The sequence below is a fragment of the Furipterus horrens genome, unplaced genomic scaffold (genome assembly GCF_987537825.1).
Source record: "Furipterus horrens unplaced genomic scaffold, mFurHor1.1.pri manual_scaffold_2, whole genome shotgun sequence".
NCBI lineage: Eukaryota > Metazoa > Chordata > Mammalia > Chiroptera > Furipteridae > Furipterus > Furipterus horrens.
Genome location: NW_028327172.1, coordinates 78373143 through 78392131, shown reverse-complemented (window position 1 = coordinate 78392131; position 18989 = coordinate 78373143). Strand labels below are relative to the sequence as shown.

General features: G+C 41.3%; 1 protein-coding gene across 1 annotated transcript in view; it reads right to left on the bottom strand.

Annotated features, from left to right (window-relative positions):
• Positions 1 to 2749: 2749 nt before the first annotated feature.
• Positions 2750 to 18989, bottom strand: part of LOC150018872 (putative ATP-dependent RNA helicase DDX10) — a 324877-nt gene continuing 308637 nt past the window's right edge. Inside the window, exon 18 of the mRNA XM_090265897.1 lies at positions 2750 to 3437. Coding sequence (XP_090122023.1) covers positions 3260 to 3437 — 178 coding nt within the window. The 3' untranslated portion in view covers positions 2750 to 3259. The remainder of the gene's footprint in view (positions 3438 to 18989) is intronic.

The window sequence follows — 18989 nt, the reverse complement described above, 5'->3', positions numbered from 1 at the left end:
AATTTATCCCTGTTTGGGCAGAGCTTTTTGCACCAGCCTCTCTCAAAGGCTAATGGTTAGCCTTTAGGTTAGTGGCTAATTTCTGATTCAGCAGGCCCTGGTTAATACGGTATAAAACATGTCTGCCTTGGGTCATCTGATCAGCAGGGACTATGGAAGAAAATCAGACGATGATTTTAACACATCTAGATAAAATGGTCTTAAAAGATATGAAACAGGTTTTCAAACCTTGGCTGCAGGCTCTTTCCCCTTTACTGCCACTACCACCTCCCGTCCTCCCCACACTCCTTGGGAACATATGCATCCGCTGGCAGACTCCGACAGTCACAGAAATGACTCTTTGTGTTCAGGGTGTTCCACATGTTGTGCAACAAAATTAATTACATTTAATTTAACTTATCTGTTTTTTATAGCCCCAAACAACTCAAAAACACCATGTTAAGCTTGGGAGATGGCAGTCCTTCCAAGGGTTCTGCTGCCAGGTGTATCTGCTCTCAGAAACACAGGCAGTTTTACAGATCACCTTGCATGAGTGGATCTGACACATAGCCTCTGCGCCTCAGTTACGTATCAGGCAAGAATTCACCTCTGGGTCCCAGATCAAGCAACTGCTTATGTTCTCCCTCCTTCCTGAATTCCAGTAATAGCTTTCTATTCAGATTAATAATCTTCTTTCTGCCTCTTTATACTACACTAAAATGATGAATTTCCTTTCTCTCTTCTTCACTCTGTTAGCAGGAGAGAACTGTTTATGTTTCTTGCAGGTACAGGGCCTGGTATATGGCAGCTGCTGAATTCCCCAAGTAGCAGTGGATTTTTTGCTCCACAGGTATAAGAGGTGACTGTGGTAACTACAGGTCTGTTTTACCTGTGTGTTCATCTGTGCCCAGACGAAAGCAGTGTTACCGAGCAGAGTGGGATTTGGCTGACTGACTGAACACAGGCATAAAACAGAGACAGGTGGGGAAGGAAAAAGGTCTTATTAAAATGTTACCCAGTTTGGATGAGCTCGGCATCCCGGGCTCTGGGCTCCTCTCTTCCACAAAACAGAAAGATTCCAGCCACACCCAGAACCAGAAACATTGTCCAGAAACCCGGCTCCATTCTCATCTGTCCTTCTGGGCCCGAAGGCTGTCATGGGCATGGCTCTCCAGCTCAGGCTCCTTTCCTGGGGTGCGCATTTGTGGGGTCGGTGCCACCATTGCCTCACTGCGGCTTCTCCCCTCTCCGGGGCTCGGCGCCACTGCCAGGCCATGGTAGCCAGTTGCGCAGGGCGGATCCACTGGCGCTCCATGCCAAGACAGCTCGCACCCCATGGGGGGCATGCATTCCACACTGCATGCCCCTGTATTGATCTCAGAGCAAGAGAAGGGGCATAACTGGGACAGCGCGTCATGGAGTCACAGTGTCCCACGGGCCACCACCACCCAGCCTGCTGGAGGCGCAGCGCAGCATGCAGGACTTAGCCCCTGCGAGCCAGCTCCCGACCAGGTGAGCAAGGGAGAACAGGAGGGCAAGACTTTGCCCACCTTCTATTTAAATCATGGGCCTCCAAATTCCATGGGCGGTGGAATCATCCAATTTCTCAGCCAATCCAGGCTAACGTTCACCATGCTTATCAGGCCGTGCAGGGTCTCTGCCCCTTCTCCTGCTGCCATGATCCCGTAGTGGGTAGGAGGGTTTCACCCCCGCCAGCACTCCCTTCTCTGGGGAGTGGGCCCGCTCTCTCGCTGCCTCAGGATCCCTCCCCACTCCCCAGCAATCTCGCCAGATTCCCCTGTAGTAGCAGTGGTCTCTCTTTGGACCATGATGGAAGGCAAAAGGGGAAGAGAGCAGATGGAAAAATGCATCTTAAAGCCTCTGCTTACACAAAGACACATTCCAAGGGCTAAAGTAAGTTACACTGCCAAATCAGTATCAACGACATCTAAAAAATATGCTTCCCAAAGGAAGGGAGGGGCCTGGAGTGAATATTTGGTAAACAACAATATAATTTACCATGTTCTTTCAACATTATTCTGATGTTTGCATTAGTTTTCAAAGTTGACAAACTAAAATCCCCTACAATGTATATAATAAGGTCAAGATCCATTCAGTTTCAGGAAGAACACAACTCAAAGTAGTTTATGCAAAACTGAAAGTTATGCCCCAGCCGTGGGGGCTGCATGTAAATTCTGCACCTCCCACTCCCATGCCCCAGGCCCTCTTGGGCAGCCTGCAGGCAGGGGTGCCAGAACTGCCCAGGCCCTGGGGCTGTGGGTGAAGAGCAAGCTCACAAGTGACAGAGCCACATTCTCCTTTCCTTTTGGAAGCAACACAAAGGAAAAACGTGAAAACAAATTGAAATTTTTTAATTAAAAAAAAAAAAAAGTTCTGACCCATGACTTAACTGGGAAGCACAATGCCATCAGGGTCTCTCCCCAGCTCTTCGCACTTGCTTGTCTCCATGTGTTGGTTTTACTCTCCCCAACCTCTCAGAGGTGTCTCATGGCTGTGAGGGCACTTGCAGGAGGCCTACAAACTACCTCATGTGATCAGGATTTAGATCACAAAGTTTTAGATTCAGGACTGCTATAGATTTCATAAAGGACAGTGAGCAAATCTGCCAAGTTTAAGTTAAATAATATCTTTGAGAAAGCTAATTAAAAATATGTAAAATTGACTGTTTCAGAAATCGGCCAAGCAGTTTAATCTTAAGAACCTTCCCTTGAGAGTGCTTTCATATTAATGGACACAATGAAAACAATAATTTTATAGGAAATAGGTTTATTATTAATCATCTCAATTCAAAAATACTCAATCTTTCTTAGGGCTGGTCCATCACATTCCATCTCTTTAAAGGCTTTAAATAAACAAAACTGTGAGCTATTTTACTTAATAGCACATAGACACTTCTGTAACATAAGCAAGAAAGGATATCCTAACAATGAAACAAGGTCTCCAGAATTTACTATTAAAACAAAGAAAGTATTTCCAATGACAAGATGTAGGAACCCATGGATAAAACTCTAAGAGAGCACAAGCTGAAAAATTGGAGCGGGAAATTTTATAATTCACCCCCACTCTGAGTGTGCACTGGGACGGCACAAATATATCCTGTGAAAGCAGCTTAGAAAGATTTTCACTGCTGCCTGGAGGATGGGTCCTCCGGATTCGGGACTCATGTTATCCAAGTTTCCCAAAGCCTACTGCTTTTTCAGCTTCTTGCCCACATAACCATGACCAGAGGTTTCAAGGAGAAGACAAGAGCAGGACGTATTTAGCTTTGACTTTTGAGCAGACGCAACACCAGCTCTTCATCCTCTGCTAAAGACAGGCCAGTATCCAACGGCTCTATGATCTCCCACTTCACCTTCTTTCTGTTATGATTTGTGAGTCCTGTGTCTTCCACTTCACTGTTGTTCCTTTTCCTCATTCCCTGCTTCTTCTTAGTATCACTGGTGAGAACAAATCCAATGATTTACTTTATAATAAATAATGAAGTTCATTATTATGAAATCAAACACTTAAAATAGGACAAAATTATAAGTAAAAAATAGTTGGTAAAGTGACATTATTATTCAAAAGAGAAAGAAACTATAACAACTTCAGGATATCTGTGTCATACTTAAGTACCTTCCCATTAATGGACAGGAAGAGAGGAACCATCATGCACTGGGCACTGTGCAGGGGAGTCTATACATTGTCCCATCCAATCCTCACAATAATTCTAGAAAACTATAGATGTATTATCCACAATTTGAGGATACTGAGAGGTCCATAGTCTGGCTTCAGAGGAGCTCCAATCTGTGCTTGTGCTGCCTCATCAAATTATCTCTATTAAAAGTTAGGTTATCCTTTAGGTAGGTGGCAGTCTGTAAGCTAACAGATACTAGGATATCAGGTGCTAATTCAATTATCTGCTGCATTGAATTATGATGTATAGATCATGGGTATAACATAACATGAAATGTTAAGTTACAGATTAATTAAGAAATCAAACAAATTTTCCCATTTATAATCTGTATCTAAGGCCCCAACACAGTCCTAAGAAAGAATAAACATTACTGTCATATTCTGCTAATTTATGAAGATAGAGGCAATCACTTGATACAGTAAACATTTAAAAAGCAAAACATATCAAAGCATTTTAAGATACTATCATCATGTTCAAAGATGACCCAATTACTGGATACAAAATTAAAACAAAATAAAAATCCCATCTATTAGCAATAGCAGTAGCAACCATTTATTAAAGGCTTACTAAGGGTTTGGCACTGTGCTACATTTTTTACACAGATTACATTTAACTTCATGAAAATCCTTGGTGTGGGAAGCATAAACCTCATTCTACAATGAGGTTAGAAAGGTTAAATGATTAGACTCATATTACACACATGGGATTCACACCCAGATCTGAGTGACACTAAATTCAGCCCAAAGCCAGGCAATTGAAAGTAATTTGAATTGACTCACATTAGTCAACATTTGGAGAACAGATTAATTAAGAAATCAAACAAATTTTCCCATAAGTGCCCAATGCTCTGAGTCTGCAGCCGTACTCTTTGCCATTTGAAGAAAGACAAACTAGCCAACGCTCTGAGATTATCCACAAATAACTGCATTTTTAAATACAGTATTCCCTCACTTATTGCAGGTATTACATTCTAGACCCCCCTACAATAGGTGAAAATCCGCGAAATAGGACCCTTACATTTATTTTAGTATTTATATATATTTTAAGGCTTTATAAACCCTTCCCACACACTTATAAACCGTTCCCAGTCCCTTATTAACCTTTCCCACACTTTTATAAACACTACTTAAGTTCTTAAACATATTCTATACTCTTAAAATTACGTAACTTTAACAACATATGTATACAGTACCGCAAAATCCCACGATATAGCAAAAAATCCGCGATAAATAAATATTTTTAAAAATAATTTGTTTGTTTGTGTGTTTATTTTTAGAGAGAGGGGAAAGGAGAAAGAGAGGGAGAGAAACATCACTGTATGGTTGCCTCTCACTCGCGCCCCCAACTGGGGACGTGACGTGCAACCTAGTCATGTGCCCTGACTGGGAATCGAACCAGCGACACTTGGCTCGCAGGCCGATGCTCAATCCACTGAGCCACAGCAACCAGGTAAATACAATATTTTAAAAGTCCTGTGATACAGTGAGGCTGTGATAAGTGAACCGCAATATAGAGAGGGACTACTGTAGTGCCTGGAAAGATGAACATGAAAAGAGTTCTCTATGAAGGGAATTCAGTCATCAAGGAAAGAGGCCTTAATAAAAAAGTACTGAGTCTTTTTAAAAAATATTTTATTGTTATTCTTACAGTTATCCCAATTTTTCCCCCTCTGCCTTCCTCCACCGAGCCCACCCCCTGCTCCCAGTTAGTCCCAACCCTGTTGTCCATGTCCATGGGTCATTCATACATGTTCCTTGTCTATACCCTTCCCTTTCCTTCCACCCTTATCCTTCATCCCCCATCTGTTGCTGTCAGTCTGTCCCTTGTTTCCATGCCTCTGGTTCATTTTGCTCATTTGTTTGTTTTGTTCATTAAGTTCCTCTTTCAGGTGAAATTATATGGTATTTGTCTTTCATAGCCTGGCTTATTTCACTTAGCATAATATTATCCAGTTCCATTCATGCTGTCATGAAAGGTAGGAATTTCTTCTTTCTGCTGCACAGTATTCCATTGCGTAAATGTACCAGTTTTTTGATCCACTCATGTCCTGCAGCTCACTTAAAACCTCTTCATTCTTTTTGAGTCTATTTTTCATTTTGTTGCACTGCCTGGGTGTTTTTTTCTACCTTCTCCCTCAACTTGCTGATTTGATTCTCTGCTTCATCTAGCCTGCTTTTAATTCCTTCTGGTGTATTCTTCATTTCTTCCTGGTTCTTATTCATAGTTATTATGTCCTTTTTCATGCTGATACTGTTCCCAGTAAGTTCCTTATAGCTTCCAAAGAGTTCCTTGTAATCCTCACTGAGCTCCTTGAGCATCCTTATAACCATAATGTTGAACTCTATGTCTGATAGATTTCTTGCTTCAATTTCACTTAGCACTCTTTCTGAAGATTCCTCCCTTCCTTTCAATTGGGGTTGTTTCTGTGTCTCCCCATTTTAGGTGACTCTTCTTGCTATTCTGTGTATTAGCTTGATCTTTTTTGACACCCTTTCTTTGTCAGGTGGCCTTCTATGGTAGGATACCTGTGGGACTCTGTGGTGCATTCTCCTTGATCTCCTGAGCTGGATATTTTGGGCTGTCCTTTATGCCACTTGTGTGGGCTCTCTTGTTGTAACTGGGTTTTAGTTATTGTTTGGGTCAATCTTTTGTGGGTTCTTCCCTCTGGCTGGCTGACTGAGAGTCACACCACCCACCACCTTTGTATGCTGTTGTACCGGTGCTGCTAGAACAAAACCAACCAACCCGGGAAACAAAACCCACACTTACAAAAATAACCTCCACCCACAAGCACACTATCAAGAACAAATGAGCACATGTTAACATGTTGCGTATTGGAGAATTTAAATGCCTTTTAGAAACGACGAGAATTCTCGCCACACGTACGCAATGTGTTAATAAAAGACTATTGTAAGAAAGGAAAAATGAAAATGAGATGAGTAACTGAAAGAAAAAATGGTTTTGAGAGCGTACAGGAGGAGAAATAAAGAGTAGAGAGTAGGAACAAGGCAAAGGAAGAAAGAAAATAATTTTTATGTCAAAAATAAAAAAGGGAGGAAAGAAGGCAAAATGGAGTAAGAAAAGGGAAATATGAGGTTAAAAAATTTTTTTTAATGGTGAAAAAATAGGAACCAGATGGAAGAAAGACATCCACCACAGCAATATCTGCGATAAATGAGAAAGATTAATACAGGTAGAAAGAAAATAAGCAGGAAAAAAGAAAGAAAAAAAGCTCATGAGATGTCTAAAGGAAAGAAACGTGATTTTGAGAGGACAGAGGGAGAAGAAATAAGTATGAAGAATGAAAACCAGGCTAAGAAAGGGAAATAGGGAAATTTAAAATAAAATAAAGGGCAGGAGAAAGGGTAAATGGAGGAGAGGGGAATTGTAAAATCTGAGATTTGAAATATAAAAATAATGAAGATAAAAAAATAAAATTGAAGAAATGCAACCACCACCACCATATCAACAACCAACAAGCAAAGATTAATAAAGGTGGAAAGAGAATACTGGTATTTTAAGGATGGGAAAGAGTGTGAGATGACTAATGACAAGAAAAATGGTTTTGAGAGGCCACAGGGTGGTGAAATAGTAAGAGTGCAGTAGAAATAAGTCGTAGCGAGTGAAAAATTAAATGTAAAACAAAAACAAGAAGACAAAATGGAGTAGGAGAAGGGAGGAGTAAAATATGAGATTTGCAATAAACTAAAATAAAGAAACTAGTGAAATAAGAGGAACATAATTGTAGAAAAAGAAATGACTGTAAAACCCTGGCTAGTGTGGCTTAGTGGATTGAGCGTCGGCCTGTGAACCAAGTGTCGCTGGTTCAATTCCCAGTCAGGGCACATGACTAGGTTGCATGTCAGGTCCCCAGTTGGGGGCGCGAGTGAGAGGCAACCACACAGCGATGTTTCTCTCCCTCTCTTTCTCCTTTCCCCTCTCTCTAAAAATAAATAAATAAATAAATAAACAAACAAACAAATTATTAAAAAAAGAGAAATGAATGTGAAATAGCTATGCAGGCGAAAAAATAATGCAGATAATGAAGACCATGGTAGAATTCGTCTTATCAAAATCCAGAGTTTTGCACTGTTTTCTCTTTCTGGATCTGCCCCTGGTAATGTCAGATGATGTCCTAGTCTAGCCCTAGGCAGCCTGTTCAAGACTACCAGCGATCCACAGCCTATGGCTGTCTCCTTCTCTCCTTTAGGCTTGACTGGTTTCCACTGTGCTGCCCTGCCGGCCTTCCATCAGCATCGGGTCCAGGAATGGTTCATTTAATGCCTAAAGAGCACTGCAAGTACCACCTCCACCTGCCTCCAGCGGGGGCCCCTGGTACGACTGGGAGGGTGGACTCCCTGGGTCACTCCTGGGGGTGCTGTGAAGATGGTAGGGAAGATGGTAGGAGTGTTTCCCTGCCCCCTTGCCACACGTCTTGGTCTGTCCCAGATTATTTCCAATAACGTATGGTTTCTGGTGAATTAGCCGTCCATTTCCTGTGAGGGGGCCAGTCTGTGTAAAAGAGGCAGCTCTTTCCTGCTTGGCACAGATGGCAGCTCTAAGGTAACCCCTTGTTGCACCTATTTCTAATCTCTCTACTCTGCTGGTTTCAGTGGGTTCCAGGCCAAGGAACAGTGTAGTTCATAGTATCTGGTAGAAGTTCCGAAAGGGCCCTCTCAGAGCCTTTCCTCCTATTCCCTGTGGGCTCCTGAGCCTGGTCTCACTGATCTGCAGAGCCTGTAAGCCCACAGTGGGGGATGGGTATGCCTGCCCGAGAGGGGACCTGCCTGGTTGCAGGGAAACTCAGGCATTCAGCTCCTGGCCTGCTGCTTTTGCAGGAGACTTGGGCCCAAACTCTCCACTATGCGGAGTCCCCTGCTCTCCAGCTGTGCTGGGTCGGGTCCCACAGTCCCCTCTGATTTCTTTGTTGGTAGAGCCACTGCCCACGCTCGCATGCCCAAGCACAGGGTCCCTGCAGAATCTCAATTTTCTCTCAGTTTCTCTTCTAAAAGTTTCTATGTGGCCCCTACACTGCAGCATGAAGCCCTGGAGGGGTTGTTCTCCGCACGTTCCACCTCCCCAAAATGCCTGCCGATGCCTCTGACAATTTTATACAGTCTCTCTCCGACTCTCTCCAGGATGCACTGGGAAGAACCCAGCAGTACTGCTAGAACATGGGGCAGTGGCGGGGTGCTCGCATGGGTCTCCCGGTGTGGTCTCTGCAGCCAGCACCGCCCTGCCACCTCTCTCCACGGGTGGCAGTGCCTGGGCCGGTCCACAGCTCCCTCTCAGACTCAGTCCTGTTCCTAAGTACTTTTACGTACCGCAGGCCTCGGACTCTGGCTCCTTGTGGTAGTGGGGGGCATGGCCTTGCTGGGGGCGGAGGGCAGAGAGACACATCTGGGCGTCCAGGTGTGGGGGCACCTGGAGGTTTTCTTACTGAGGAGGATACTTTAAATTCCTCAAAATAGCTCCCACCCCAAATCCGCGCAGCCAGAAGTGCTGGGTTAGGCAATGGCGGTGGCGGCCACTCTGCCAGGAGAGCCTGGGCTGCCTGCTCCCAAGTGCCCTGCAGGAGGGCGGGCTCTCGCCCATTCACACACGTGTCCACACATTTGTCTGCGTACATGCTGACTCACACATACTCTCACTCACTCAGCTGGGTTTTCGAGTTGATTGCTCTGTGGTTTAGCTGCAAGATAGTCTGGGGCTGGGAGCAAGTAGATGCAGCTTCCAGCTACTCTGCAACCATCTTGGATCTCAAACGTACTGAGTCTTAATCTGCTTGAGTATGGCCAGGTCTGCGCCTCTTCCACTAGGCTAGAGTGCCATGGCTTATTTCATATAATAATTACTTTTGTCCTGCCTGTACTTCAAGTGCATCTCAAAGCAGCTAATCAGAATCAGCCTAATTAGTGGGCTTTATTAATGTGCTTCTTCACATTATATTCCCTGCAGGAAATAGCTGGTTCAGATAATAAAAGAAAGATGGGAAATTTATGTAGCCCAAATATCTTCACAAGTAGCAGCTTTGCTGCTTTGTGGACCAGTTCAAATTCTAGAAAGGTGTTTTATACTACTTCCCACAGCAAATAAGTGGTAATTTCCATAATAAAAACATAGACATTCTATGGGTAATTCACCCAAAAGCAAGGGGGTGGTGGTGGATAATGTACTGCATTTAGATACATTTAGTAAACAGAGAGCAAAATATGGTCACAATCTGGTCTCTTCAGAAAAGACCTCTTTTAAGTAGCATGGCACTAGAGAGTGACATCAGCACACATTTGAATAACACATTCCTGGTTCACTTCCCCTCCCAACAATAATCTGGCACCCACCCAGCCTTTGTAGGAGCTGTGGGATCCAGCACTATATGCCCAGGGACCCAGAAAGAGTCTCACATAATTGTGTGTTGGATAATAAACATATAAACCTTGGTCCCAACTGTGAGCCCTGCAATGTCCCATGAACTAGCTCTAGTTCCTCTTGGCTATGGGAAAACACTGTCTCAATCACCCATAGACAAGGGAGCCTTTGTGGAAGTTCTGGTTTCCAGTGACATTCCAGTACACAATTGGAGCAAAAAGTATGAGTTTGGATTCATAGGAGAGAGTAAGAGGAGCAGTGTTGACTTTACTCACATCACCCCTCCCCCAAGGCAGCACAGCTGAGAGCCAAGAGAGGTTTTCTGGGCCTGTGATTTTCCTATGGAGAAAAGTGAGAGCATGTGAGTGGTGCCTGGCTTCTCCAGCTATATGGAAATACAGCTGCCAGAGAGGTCTATTTCTCTCTCACCTTACTCAGAGCTGCATGACGGAGGGGTGTAAGGAAGAGTCCAGGAGAGCAACAGATAAAACTTTCTGAGGGAATTAAAAAGATACGGACCCTACTAACTGCCTCACAGAATTCAACAAGCCTACCCACGAACCACTGATGATGCCTCCCCCGTGGATCCCTCCAGCTAGCCCATGGGCACCCCCAGTGCTTTGGATGCCTCGCCTATACCCCCTCCCACACCCCTGTGACCACTTTCCTGTGTGGGGTTCTGAGAGCTGCAATGAAGTAAGCCTTGGTAGATGATTGGTGAGCATGTGCAGACAGCCAACCTAAACCTGTGGGCTAAGAAGAGACCACAAATTTCAGCTTTAGTGATACCCTTGGGAAAGCAAAAGGGAACTGGTCAAGACTTGGCCTGGTGTGTTGTAGGATTAAGAAAAGGCATATAAGCTTAAGAATTCTTGCACCAGAGGGAAAAAGAAGTATGGACCTAATAGACATATGCAGAACATTCCAATCAACAGCAGCAGAATAAATATTCATTATTCTCAAGCGCACATGGAATATTCTTTAGGATAGAGTATATGATATGTCACAAATAAGTGTTAGCAAACTGAAGAAGATTGAAATCATACCAAGTATCTTTTCTTTCCATAATGGTATGAAACTAGAAATTAGTAGCAGGAAATTACTGGGCAATTCAAATATGTGGCAATTAAACAACAAAGTCCTGAACAACTGCTGTGTTCAAGATAGACTCAAAAGGGAAATTTTTTAAAATCTTGAAACAAACGATAAAGAAAACACAATATATGAAGACATATGCAATGCAACAAGAGCAGTTCTAAGAGGGCCATTTATAGTGATAAATGCCTACAGTAAGAAAAATATTCCAAATAAACCTCACTTTACACTTCAAGGAACAAGAAGAAAAAACAAAAACAAAAAAACAACTAAGCCTAATATTACCAGCAGGAAGGAAATGACAAAGATCAGAGTAGAAATAAATAAAATATGGACCAGAAAAACAATAGAAAAGATCAACAAAACTAGTTTCTCTGAAGATAAACAGAGTTGACTAATTTTTAGCTAGACTTAAAAGAGAGAATACTCAGATAAATTCAGAAATGAGAGAGGAAACTTTACAACTGATTACACAGAAATACAAAGGATTGTACTATGAACTATACCAACAACTATTATAACCTAGAAGAAATGGATACATTTCTAGAAACTTAACAACGAACAAAGTCTGAAGAGACCCATAAAAAATAAGGCCACTAATCACTAATCACAATTTCCCAACAAACAAAAATTCAGAACCAGAGAAGGCTTCACTGGTGAATTCTACCAAACATTTAGAGAGTAATTCTTGTCAAATTTGTCCAAAAACCAGAAGAGGAGCGAATGTAGCCCAACTCATCTTACAAGGCCAGCATTATCCTAATACCACAACCATACAAGGAGACTATAAAAAAACTATAGGCCAATATCCCTGTTGAATATAAATGTAAAAAATTCTCAACAAAATACCAGCAAACTAAATTCAATAGCACATTAAAAGGACCATACACTATGACCAAGTGGGATTTATCCCTGGAATGCAAGAATGTTTCAACATAACCAAATCAATAAACTTGATGCACCGCATTAATCAAATAAAAGTTAAAAATCACAAGATCATCTCAAAAGATGCATAAAACCCATTTATGAGAAAAATCAATAAATTTGATATAGAGGGGACTTGCTGCAACATAGTAAAAGTCCTATATGACAAGTCCACAATTAATATCATATTCCTTGGTAAAAGGTTGAAAGCTTTTCCTGTATGATCAGGAGCAAAACAAGATACTCCCATTGAACATAGTACTGGATGTTCCAGTCAGAGAATTATACAAGAAAAAGAAATAAAGGATATTCATATCAGAAAGGAAGAGGTAAAACTGTCACTGTTTGCTGATTATATGATCTTATATACAAAACACTCTGAAGACTCCACCAAAATCTGTTAGAATACATAAATTCAAGAAAATTGCAATATAGATAAATTAGTAGTGTCTCTAATAGTGAATTATCTAAAAAAGAAATAAAGAAAATTATCCATTCACAAAGCATCAAAAACAATAAAATCCTTAGGAATTAATTTAACCAAGGAGATGAAAGGTCTGTATCTGAAAACTACAATACTTTGATGAAAGAAACTGAAGACACAAATAAGATACCCTGTGGTAATGGATCAGAAGAATTAATATTGTTAAAATGGCCATACTTACCCAAAGCCATTTATGGATTCCACTGGCATTTCAAATAAATATTTTTTAAAAATCCTAAAATTTGTACGGAGCCATAAAAGACCCCAAATAACCAAAGTGATCCTGAGAAAGAAGAACAAAGCTGAAGGCATCACACATCAGGACTTCAAACTACGTTATAGTTACAGTAATAAAAACAGTATGATGCTGGTATAAAAACAGATCAACAGAAAAGAACTGAGAGCATGGAAATAAATTCTGGCATAACAGTCAACAAATATTTGACAAGAAAGCCAAGAACATTCAATGGGGAAAAAGACAATCGACTCAATGAATGGCATTAGTAAAATTAGATAAGCATACGCAAAAGATTAAAACTGAACTCCTGTCTTACACCACTCACAGCAATGAACTTGAAATGGATTAAAGACTTAAAACTAAGACCTTAAATCAGACCTGAACTTAAGACCTGATACCAAAAGCACAAGTGACAAAAGCAAAAAATAAGTGAGACTACAAAAAATTAAAAAGCTTCTGCGAACAAAAGAGACAATCAACAAAATGAATATGCAACCTATAAAATGAAATAAAACATTTGCAAACCATACATCTGATAAGGGCTAATATCCAAACTATTTAAGAAAGTTATACAACTCAACAGCAAAAACCTCCCCAATCTGATTTAAAAATGGGCAGAGGAATGCAATAGATATTTTTCTAAAGATGACATATCAATGGACAAGAGGAAAGATGCTTGACACCGTTAATCATGCTGTGCCTGTTAGATGGCTATCATCAAAATACAAGAATAAATGCTGACAAAGATGTGGAAAAAGGGAATGTCTGTGTACCATTGTTACAAATGTAAATTGGCATAGCTAGTACTGAAAACAGTATGGAGGTTCCTCAAAAAATAAAAAATTGACCTACCATATGATCCAGCAATCCTACTTCAGGGTATATACCCAAAGGAAATGAAATCAGGATCTTGAAAAGATCCATATTCTTTTCAGCACTTCCACATTCACTATGGTATTATTTATGAAAGTCAAGATATGAAAACATCCTAAGTGTCCATCAATAAATAGATAATGAAGATGTGATACACATATGCACATGCATGCACGTGCGTGTGCATGCACACACATGAATATTATTTAGCCATGAGGTAGGAAATCCTCCAATCTGTGGCAATGAATGGACTTTGAGGGCATTATGCTAAGTGAAGTAAGTCAGAGAAAGATAAACATTGCACAATATCATTTACATGTGGAATCAGAAAAAGCTGAACTCAGAAACAGAATAGGATGATGGTTATCAGGTGCTGAAAGTTGGAGTGGGAAGCAATGGTGGAAACAGGGAGATGTTGGTCAAAGGGTACAAACTTTCACTTGCGAGATAAATAAGCTCTGGATATCTACTGTACAGCATGGTAACTTTTTAAAGTATATTTTATTTTTTTTAATTTTACTGATTATGCTGTTACAGTTGTTCCGATTTTTCTACCTTTGCTCCCTCTGTCCAGTACCTCCTTCCCTCCAGCAATGCCCCCCACCTCAGATCATGATCATGGGTCATGCATGTAAATTCTTTGGCTTCTCCATTTCCTATGCTATCCTTAACATACTCCTATTTTGTTCCTAGCATTTATGATTCTTAATCCCTGCACCATTTCCCCCATTCTCTCCCTTCGCCCTTCCAGCTGATAATCCTCCAAATGATCCCCATACCTATGATTCTGTTCCTGTTCTGCTTGTTTGCTTAGTTTTTTGTTTTTATTTTTAGATTCAGTTGTTGATAGTTATGAGTTTGTTGTCATTTTAATGTTCATAGTTTTGATCTTCTTTCTCTTAAATAAGTCCCTTTAACATTTCATATAATAATGGCTTGGTGATGATGAAACTCCTTTAGCTTTACCTTGTCTGGAAAGCACTTTTTCTCCTCTTCCATTCTAAATGATAGCTTTGCTGGATAGAGTAATCTAGGTTGCAGGTCCTTGCTTTTCATCACCTTGAATACTTCTTGCCAGTCCCTTCTTGCCTGCAAAGTTTCTTTTGAGAAATCGGCTGAAAGTTTTATGGGAACTCCTTTGTGGGTAACTCTCCTTTTCTTTTGCTGCTTTTAAGATTCTTTATCTTTAAACTTTGGCATTTTAATTATGATGTGTCTTGGTGTGGTCCTCCTTGGGTCCAACTTGTTTGGGACTCTCTGTGCTTCCTGGACTTGTATGTCTCTTTCTTTTGCCAAATTAGAAAAGTTCTCCTTCATTGTTTTTTCAACTAAGTTTTCAATTTCTTGCTCTTCCTCTTCTCCTTCTGGCACCCCTATGATTCAGATGTTGGTACGTTTAAAGTTATCCCAGAGGTTACTAAGCCTCTCCTCGTTTTTTTTTTTTTTTGCATTCTTGTTTCTTCTTTCCATACTGGTTGAATGTTTATTTCTTCCTTTTGTTCCACATCATTGATTTGAACCCCTGGCTTCCTTCCCTTCACTGTTGATCCCTGTATTTTTTTTTTTTTCTTTATTTCACTTTGTGTAAGCTTCATTTTTATTTTATTTTTGCCATACTCTATGAGTTCTCTGAGCATCCTTATCACCAGTATTTTGAAGTGCATCTGAAAGGTTGGCCAACCATTTTGTTTAATTCTTTTTCTGGGGTTTTGCTCTGTTCTTTCATCTGGGCCATATTTCTTTGCCTCCTTAATTTGGCAGCCTCCTTTTGTTCGTTTCTGTGTATTAGGTAGAAGCTGCTTTTACTCCCTGTTTTAGCAGTGTAGCCTGTGCAGCAAAGACACCTATCTGTAAATTATGTGGGGTGGAGCCTTACACAATTGCCAGGGCTGGGCAACCCTCTTTACCACTCTGTGGCTCTGTTTGTGGCGAGGGGCTCGGAGAGGAGACAAAGCCACTGCCTGGCTTCTGGCCATTTGCCCAGCACTCACCCCATAGCCAGTCACTTCACCCACTTCCCATAGGCGACTGGCACCCTTCCAGTTGTTGTTCTGGAGTTTATGTATGTTCTAAGACCATGTGGACCCTTTAAGTGGCGAAAATCAGGCATTTTCTTCCACTGCCCCAACCACCATGGTATTAACAGCCAGATGTAATGAAGGTTTATCTTCCTGGTGCTGGGACCCTTGGTTGTGTGGTCACTTCCAGGGTATTCCACCAAATTTTAATCTACCACGTGTGAATGTGGGACCATCTGTTCCACCACCACTGCTGACTGTCCGAACCACACTACCTCTCCCCACCATCTCCGCGACTCTGCCCCTCATGCCCATCTGGATGAATGCGGCTTCTTTAAATCCTTTGTTGTCAGACTTCCATATAGCTCAATTTTCTGATGGTTCTGGTGGTTATTTGTTTTTGAGATCTGATTGTAATTCTTTCTATGGTTCCGTGAGAAGGCGAAGTATGTCTACCTATGCTTTCGTCTTGATCGGAAGCCCCAGCATGATAATTATAGTTAACAATACTATATGATATATTTTTAAGGTGCTAAGAGAGTAGATCTTTAAAATTCTCATCAAACACACCAAAAACGGTATGTGATGGTATCAGATAACACTAGGGTGGTAATCACAATATATATGTGGATCAAATCAACAGGTACACCTTACACTTACATGTCCTATATCAATTATATCTCAAAGCTGGTGGGGAGAAACCAAATTGTATGATACTACAAAAGCACCTAGTTTATTTATATCATGTAGATTTAGGCAGAAGAATTCTGACCCCATCTAGTTGATGTTCACAGGAGCTAATGATGTTCACCGGAGCTAATTTCATCTAATTAATAAACACTGGTACTTCTTTGTGATTGGTTAACAGTCCAGCTGTATGTAATAGTGAATTCTAGTTTCTTGGTTCTCGAATTACTTCCTGCAAGTGCTGCATGGGTTGGGGTGGAACTCTTGTACCTTTCAATCAATAGTTCTACTAGGTACCTTATGCAAGCACATCATTTGTACAGTTTAGCAAATATATGGTGGAAAATTCTAAACATAATAGGTTTGCTAAAAGAAAGAAAAATGCAGGTAAAAAACAGCCGTAACTAACCAAAGAGCTTCCTTCACAAATTAAGTGTATTACAGGAGAGCCAAGATGGCAGAGGAATAGGCAGAAGTTATACTAACCTTCTCCCAGGACCAAACCAGAGAATTATAACTAAATTATAGAAAAATCAGCCTGAATAACCAACTGAAGACTAGCTGAAGGGAAGCTGTATAACCAGGGACTTACTGGAAAAAAAGCCACATCACCACATCAAGACTGGTAGGAAGTACAGAGGTGCAAGAGGGCTGGCTCAGCTCCCATGGGTGGCAGCTGAAGTTCCAGAGGGATATTTCAGTGGCCAGGATGTTCCCCTCGAGAAGTGTTCAGTCTAAACCCAGTCTAGAGCACCAGAACTGGGAAAGAAACCCAAACATCCTGCTGTGAAAAGCAGCAGAGTTTCTGTCCTCAGGGATATATGGCTGAAGATGCAGACAGCTTTTTAAAGGGCCAACACGCAAAATTTCATTTTCAGCCATGTACCCTGTGCTCTGGGAGAGGGAGGGCAGAATGGTCTACAGCCGCATGAGCAGACTCTGGGGAGAGAGTTGAAGGGTCAGCTGCCAGGATCCCTGTGCTGAACCATTCCCCATAATGCAGAAACTATCTTTCATGGGCAGAGCTCTCCCTTCAACACTGCATCAGCCTGAGGGGAAGCAACAGCCCCACCCGCAGGAATCCCTCTCTTTGTACCAACCTGTGGAGCTTGAGCCAGGCTACAGAGGAATAGAGCTGGAGGCACTTTCACTGTTTAAGCATAACAGAAAACCTGCAGGTGAATGCGGATATCTGGGACCTTTGAGACTTTAGATGAACCTCCCCTGGGGCAGTGCTGGTAAAAGTCAGCTTTGGTGCACAGCTTGGTTCTGTGAGCATGTAAACAGGCCCAGCAGAGAGAGCCACAAGCTGATAGCTCCAAACAGGTTGCCAAGGGCCAGTCACAGGCAGCGTCTGACATAGGTGTGCACCAGTTTTGCAGATCTACCTAACACACAAAAACAAACAAAAAGTGGCAGTGCAGGTGGGAAGACAAAGAAACAGGCCCCCAAATGAAAGAACAAGAGAATTCCCCAGTAGAAGAACTACATGAAATGGAAGCAAGAATTTATCAGATATAGCGTTTAAGGTAATGATTATAAGAATGCTCAACAGCATGAAAAAAGACATAGAAACCATAAAAAAAAGACCAGACAGAAATAAAGAATGCAATATCTGAAGTAAATAAAACACTGGGAGGAATGAACAGTAGGTTAGATGAAACAGAAGGTCACATCAGTGATTTGAAAGACAATGCAGGAAAAAACACCCAATCAGAACAGCAAAAAGATAAAATAATTATTTAAATGAGGATAATTTAAGGGACCTTTGGGACAACATGAAGCATAACAACATCTTTATCATGGGAATATCAGAAGAAGAGTGAGCAAGGGATTGAGAACCTACTTGAAGAAATAATGACTAAAAACTTCCTAACCTGTTGAAGGAAAAAGACACACTAATCCAGGACGTACAGAGAGCCCTAAACAAGATGGATCCAAAGAGGCCGCACTAAGACACATCATAATTAAAATGGCAAAGCTTAAAGACAGCATAGAATCTGAAAAGCCGTAACAGAAAAGCAGTTAAGTTACCTACAAGGGAGATCCCATAAGAATGTCATATATTTTTCATCAGAAACATTTCAGGCCAGAGGGATGCACATGAAATATTCAAGGTGATGAAAAGAAAGGCTCCATAACAAAGGCTACTTTACCCAGCAAGGCTATTATTTAAAATCAGAGAAAAAAGACATCCCAACAAGAAAAAGCTAAAGGAGTTTGTTACAACCAAGACACTATAGCAACTAATGTTAAATGGCCTGCTTTAAGAAGAATTTAAAAAGTTAAAAAAAAAAAAAACAGCAACACATACATGTCTATCAATAAACACTTTAAATATAAGTGTCTTAAAAACTCCAAACAAAAGACACTGGGTAACTGAATGGATAAGAAAACGAGACCCATATATGTGCTATCTCCTAGAGATCCTCCCCAGAACAGAAAATACACACAGACTAAAAGTAAAGGATGGAAAAAGATACTTCTCGCTAATGGAAAGGGAAAAAAGATGAGGCAGCAATACTTACATCTGACAAAATAACTTTAAAACCAGAGCTAGTCCTGGCTATTGTGGCTCAGTGGAGTGCCAGCCTGCAAGCTGAAAAGCTGCCTGTTTGATTCCTG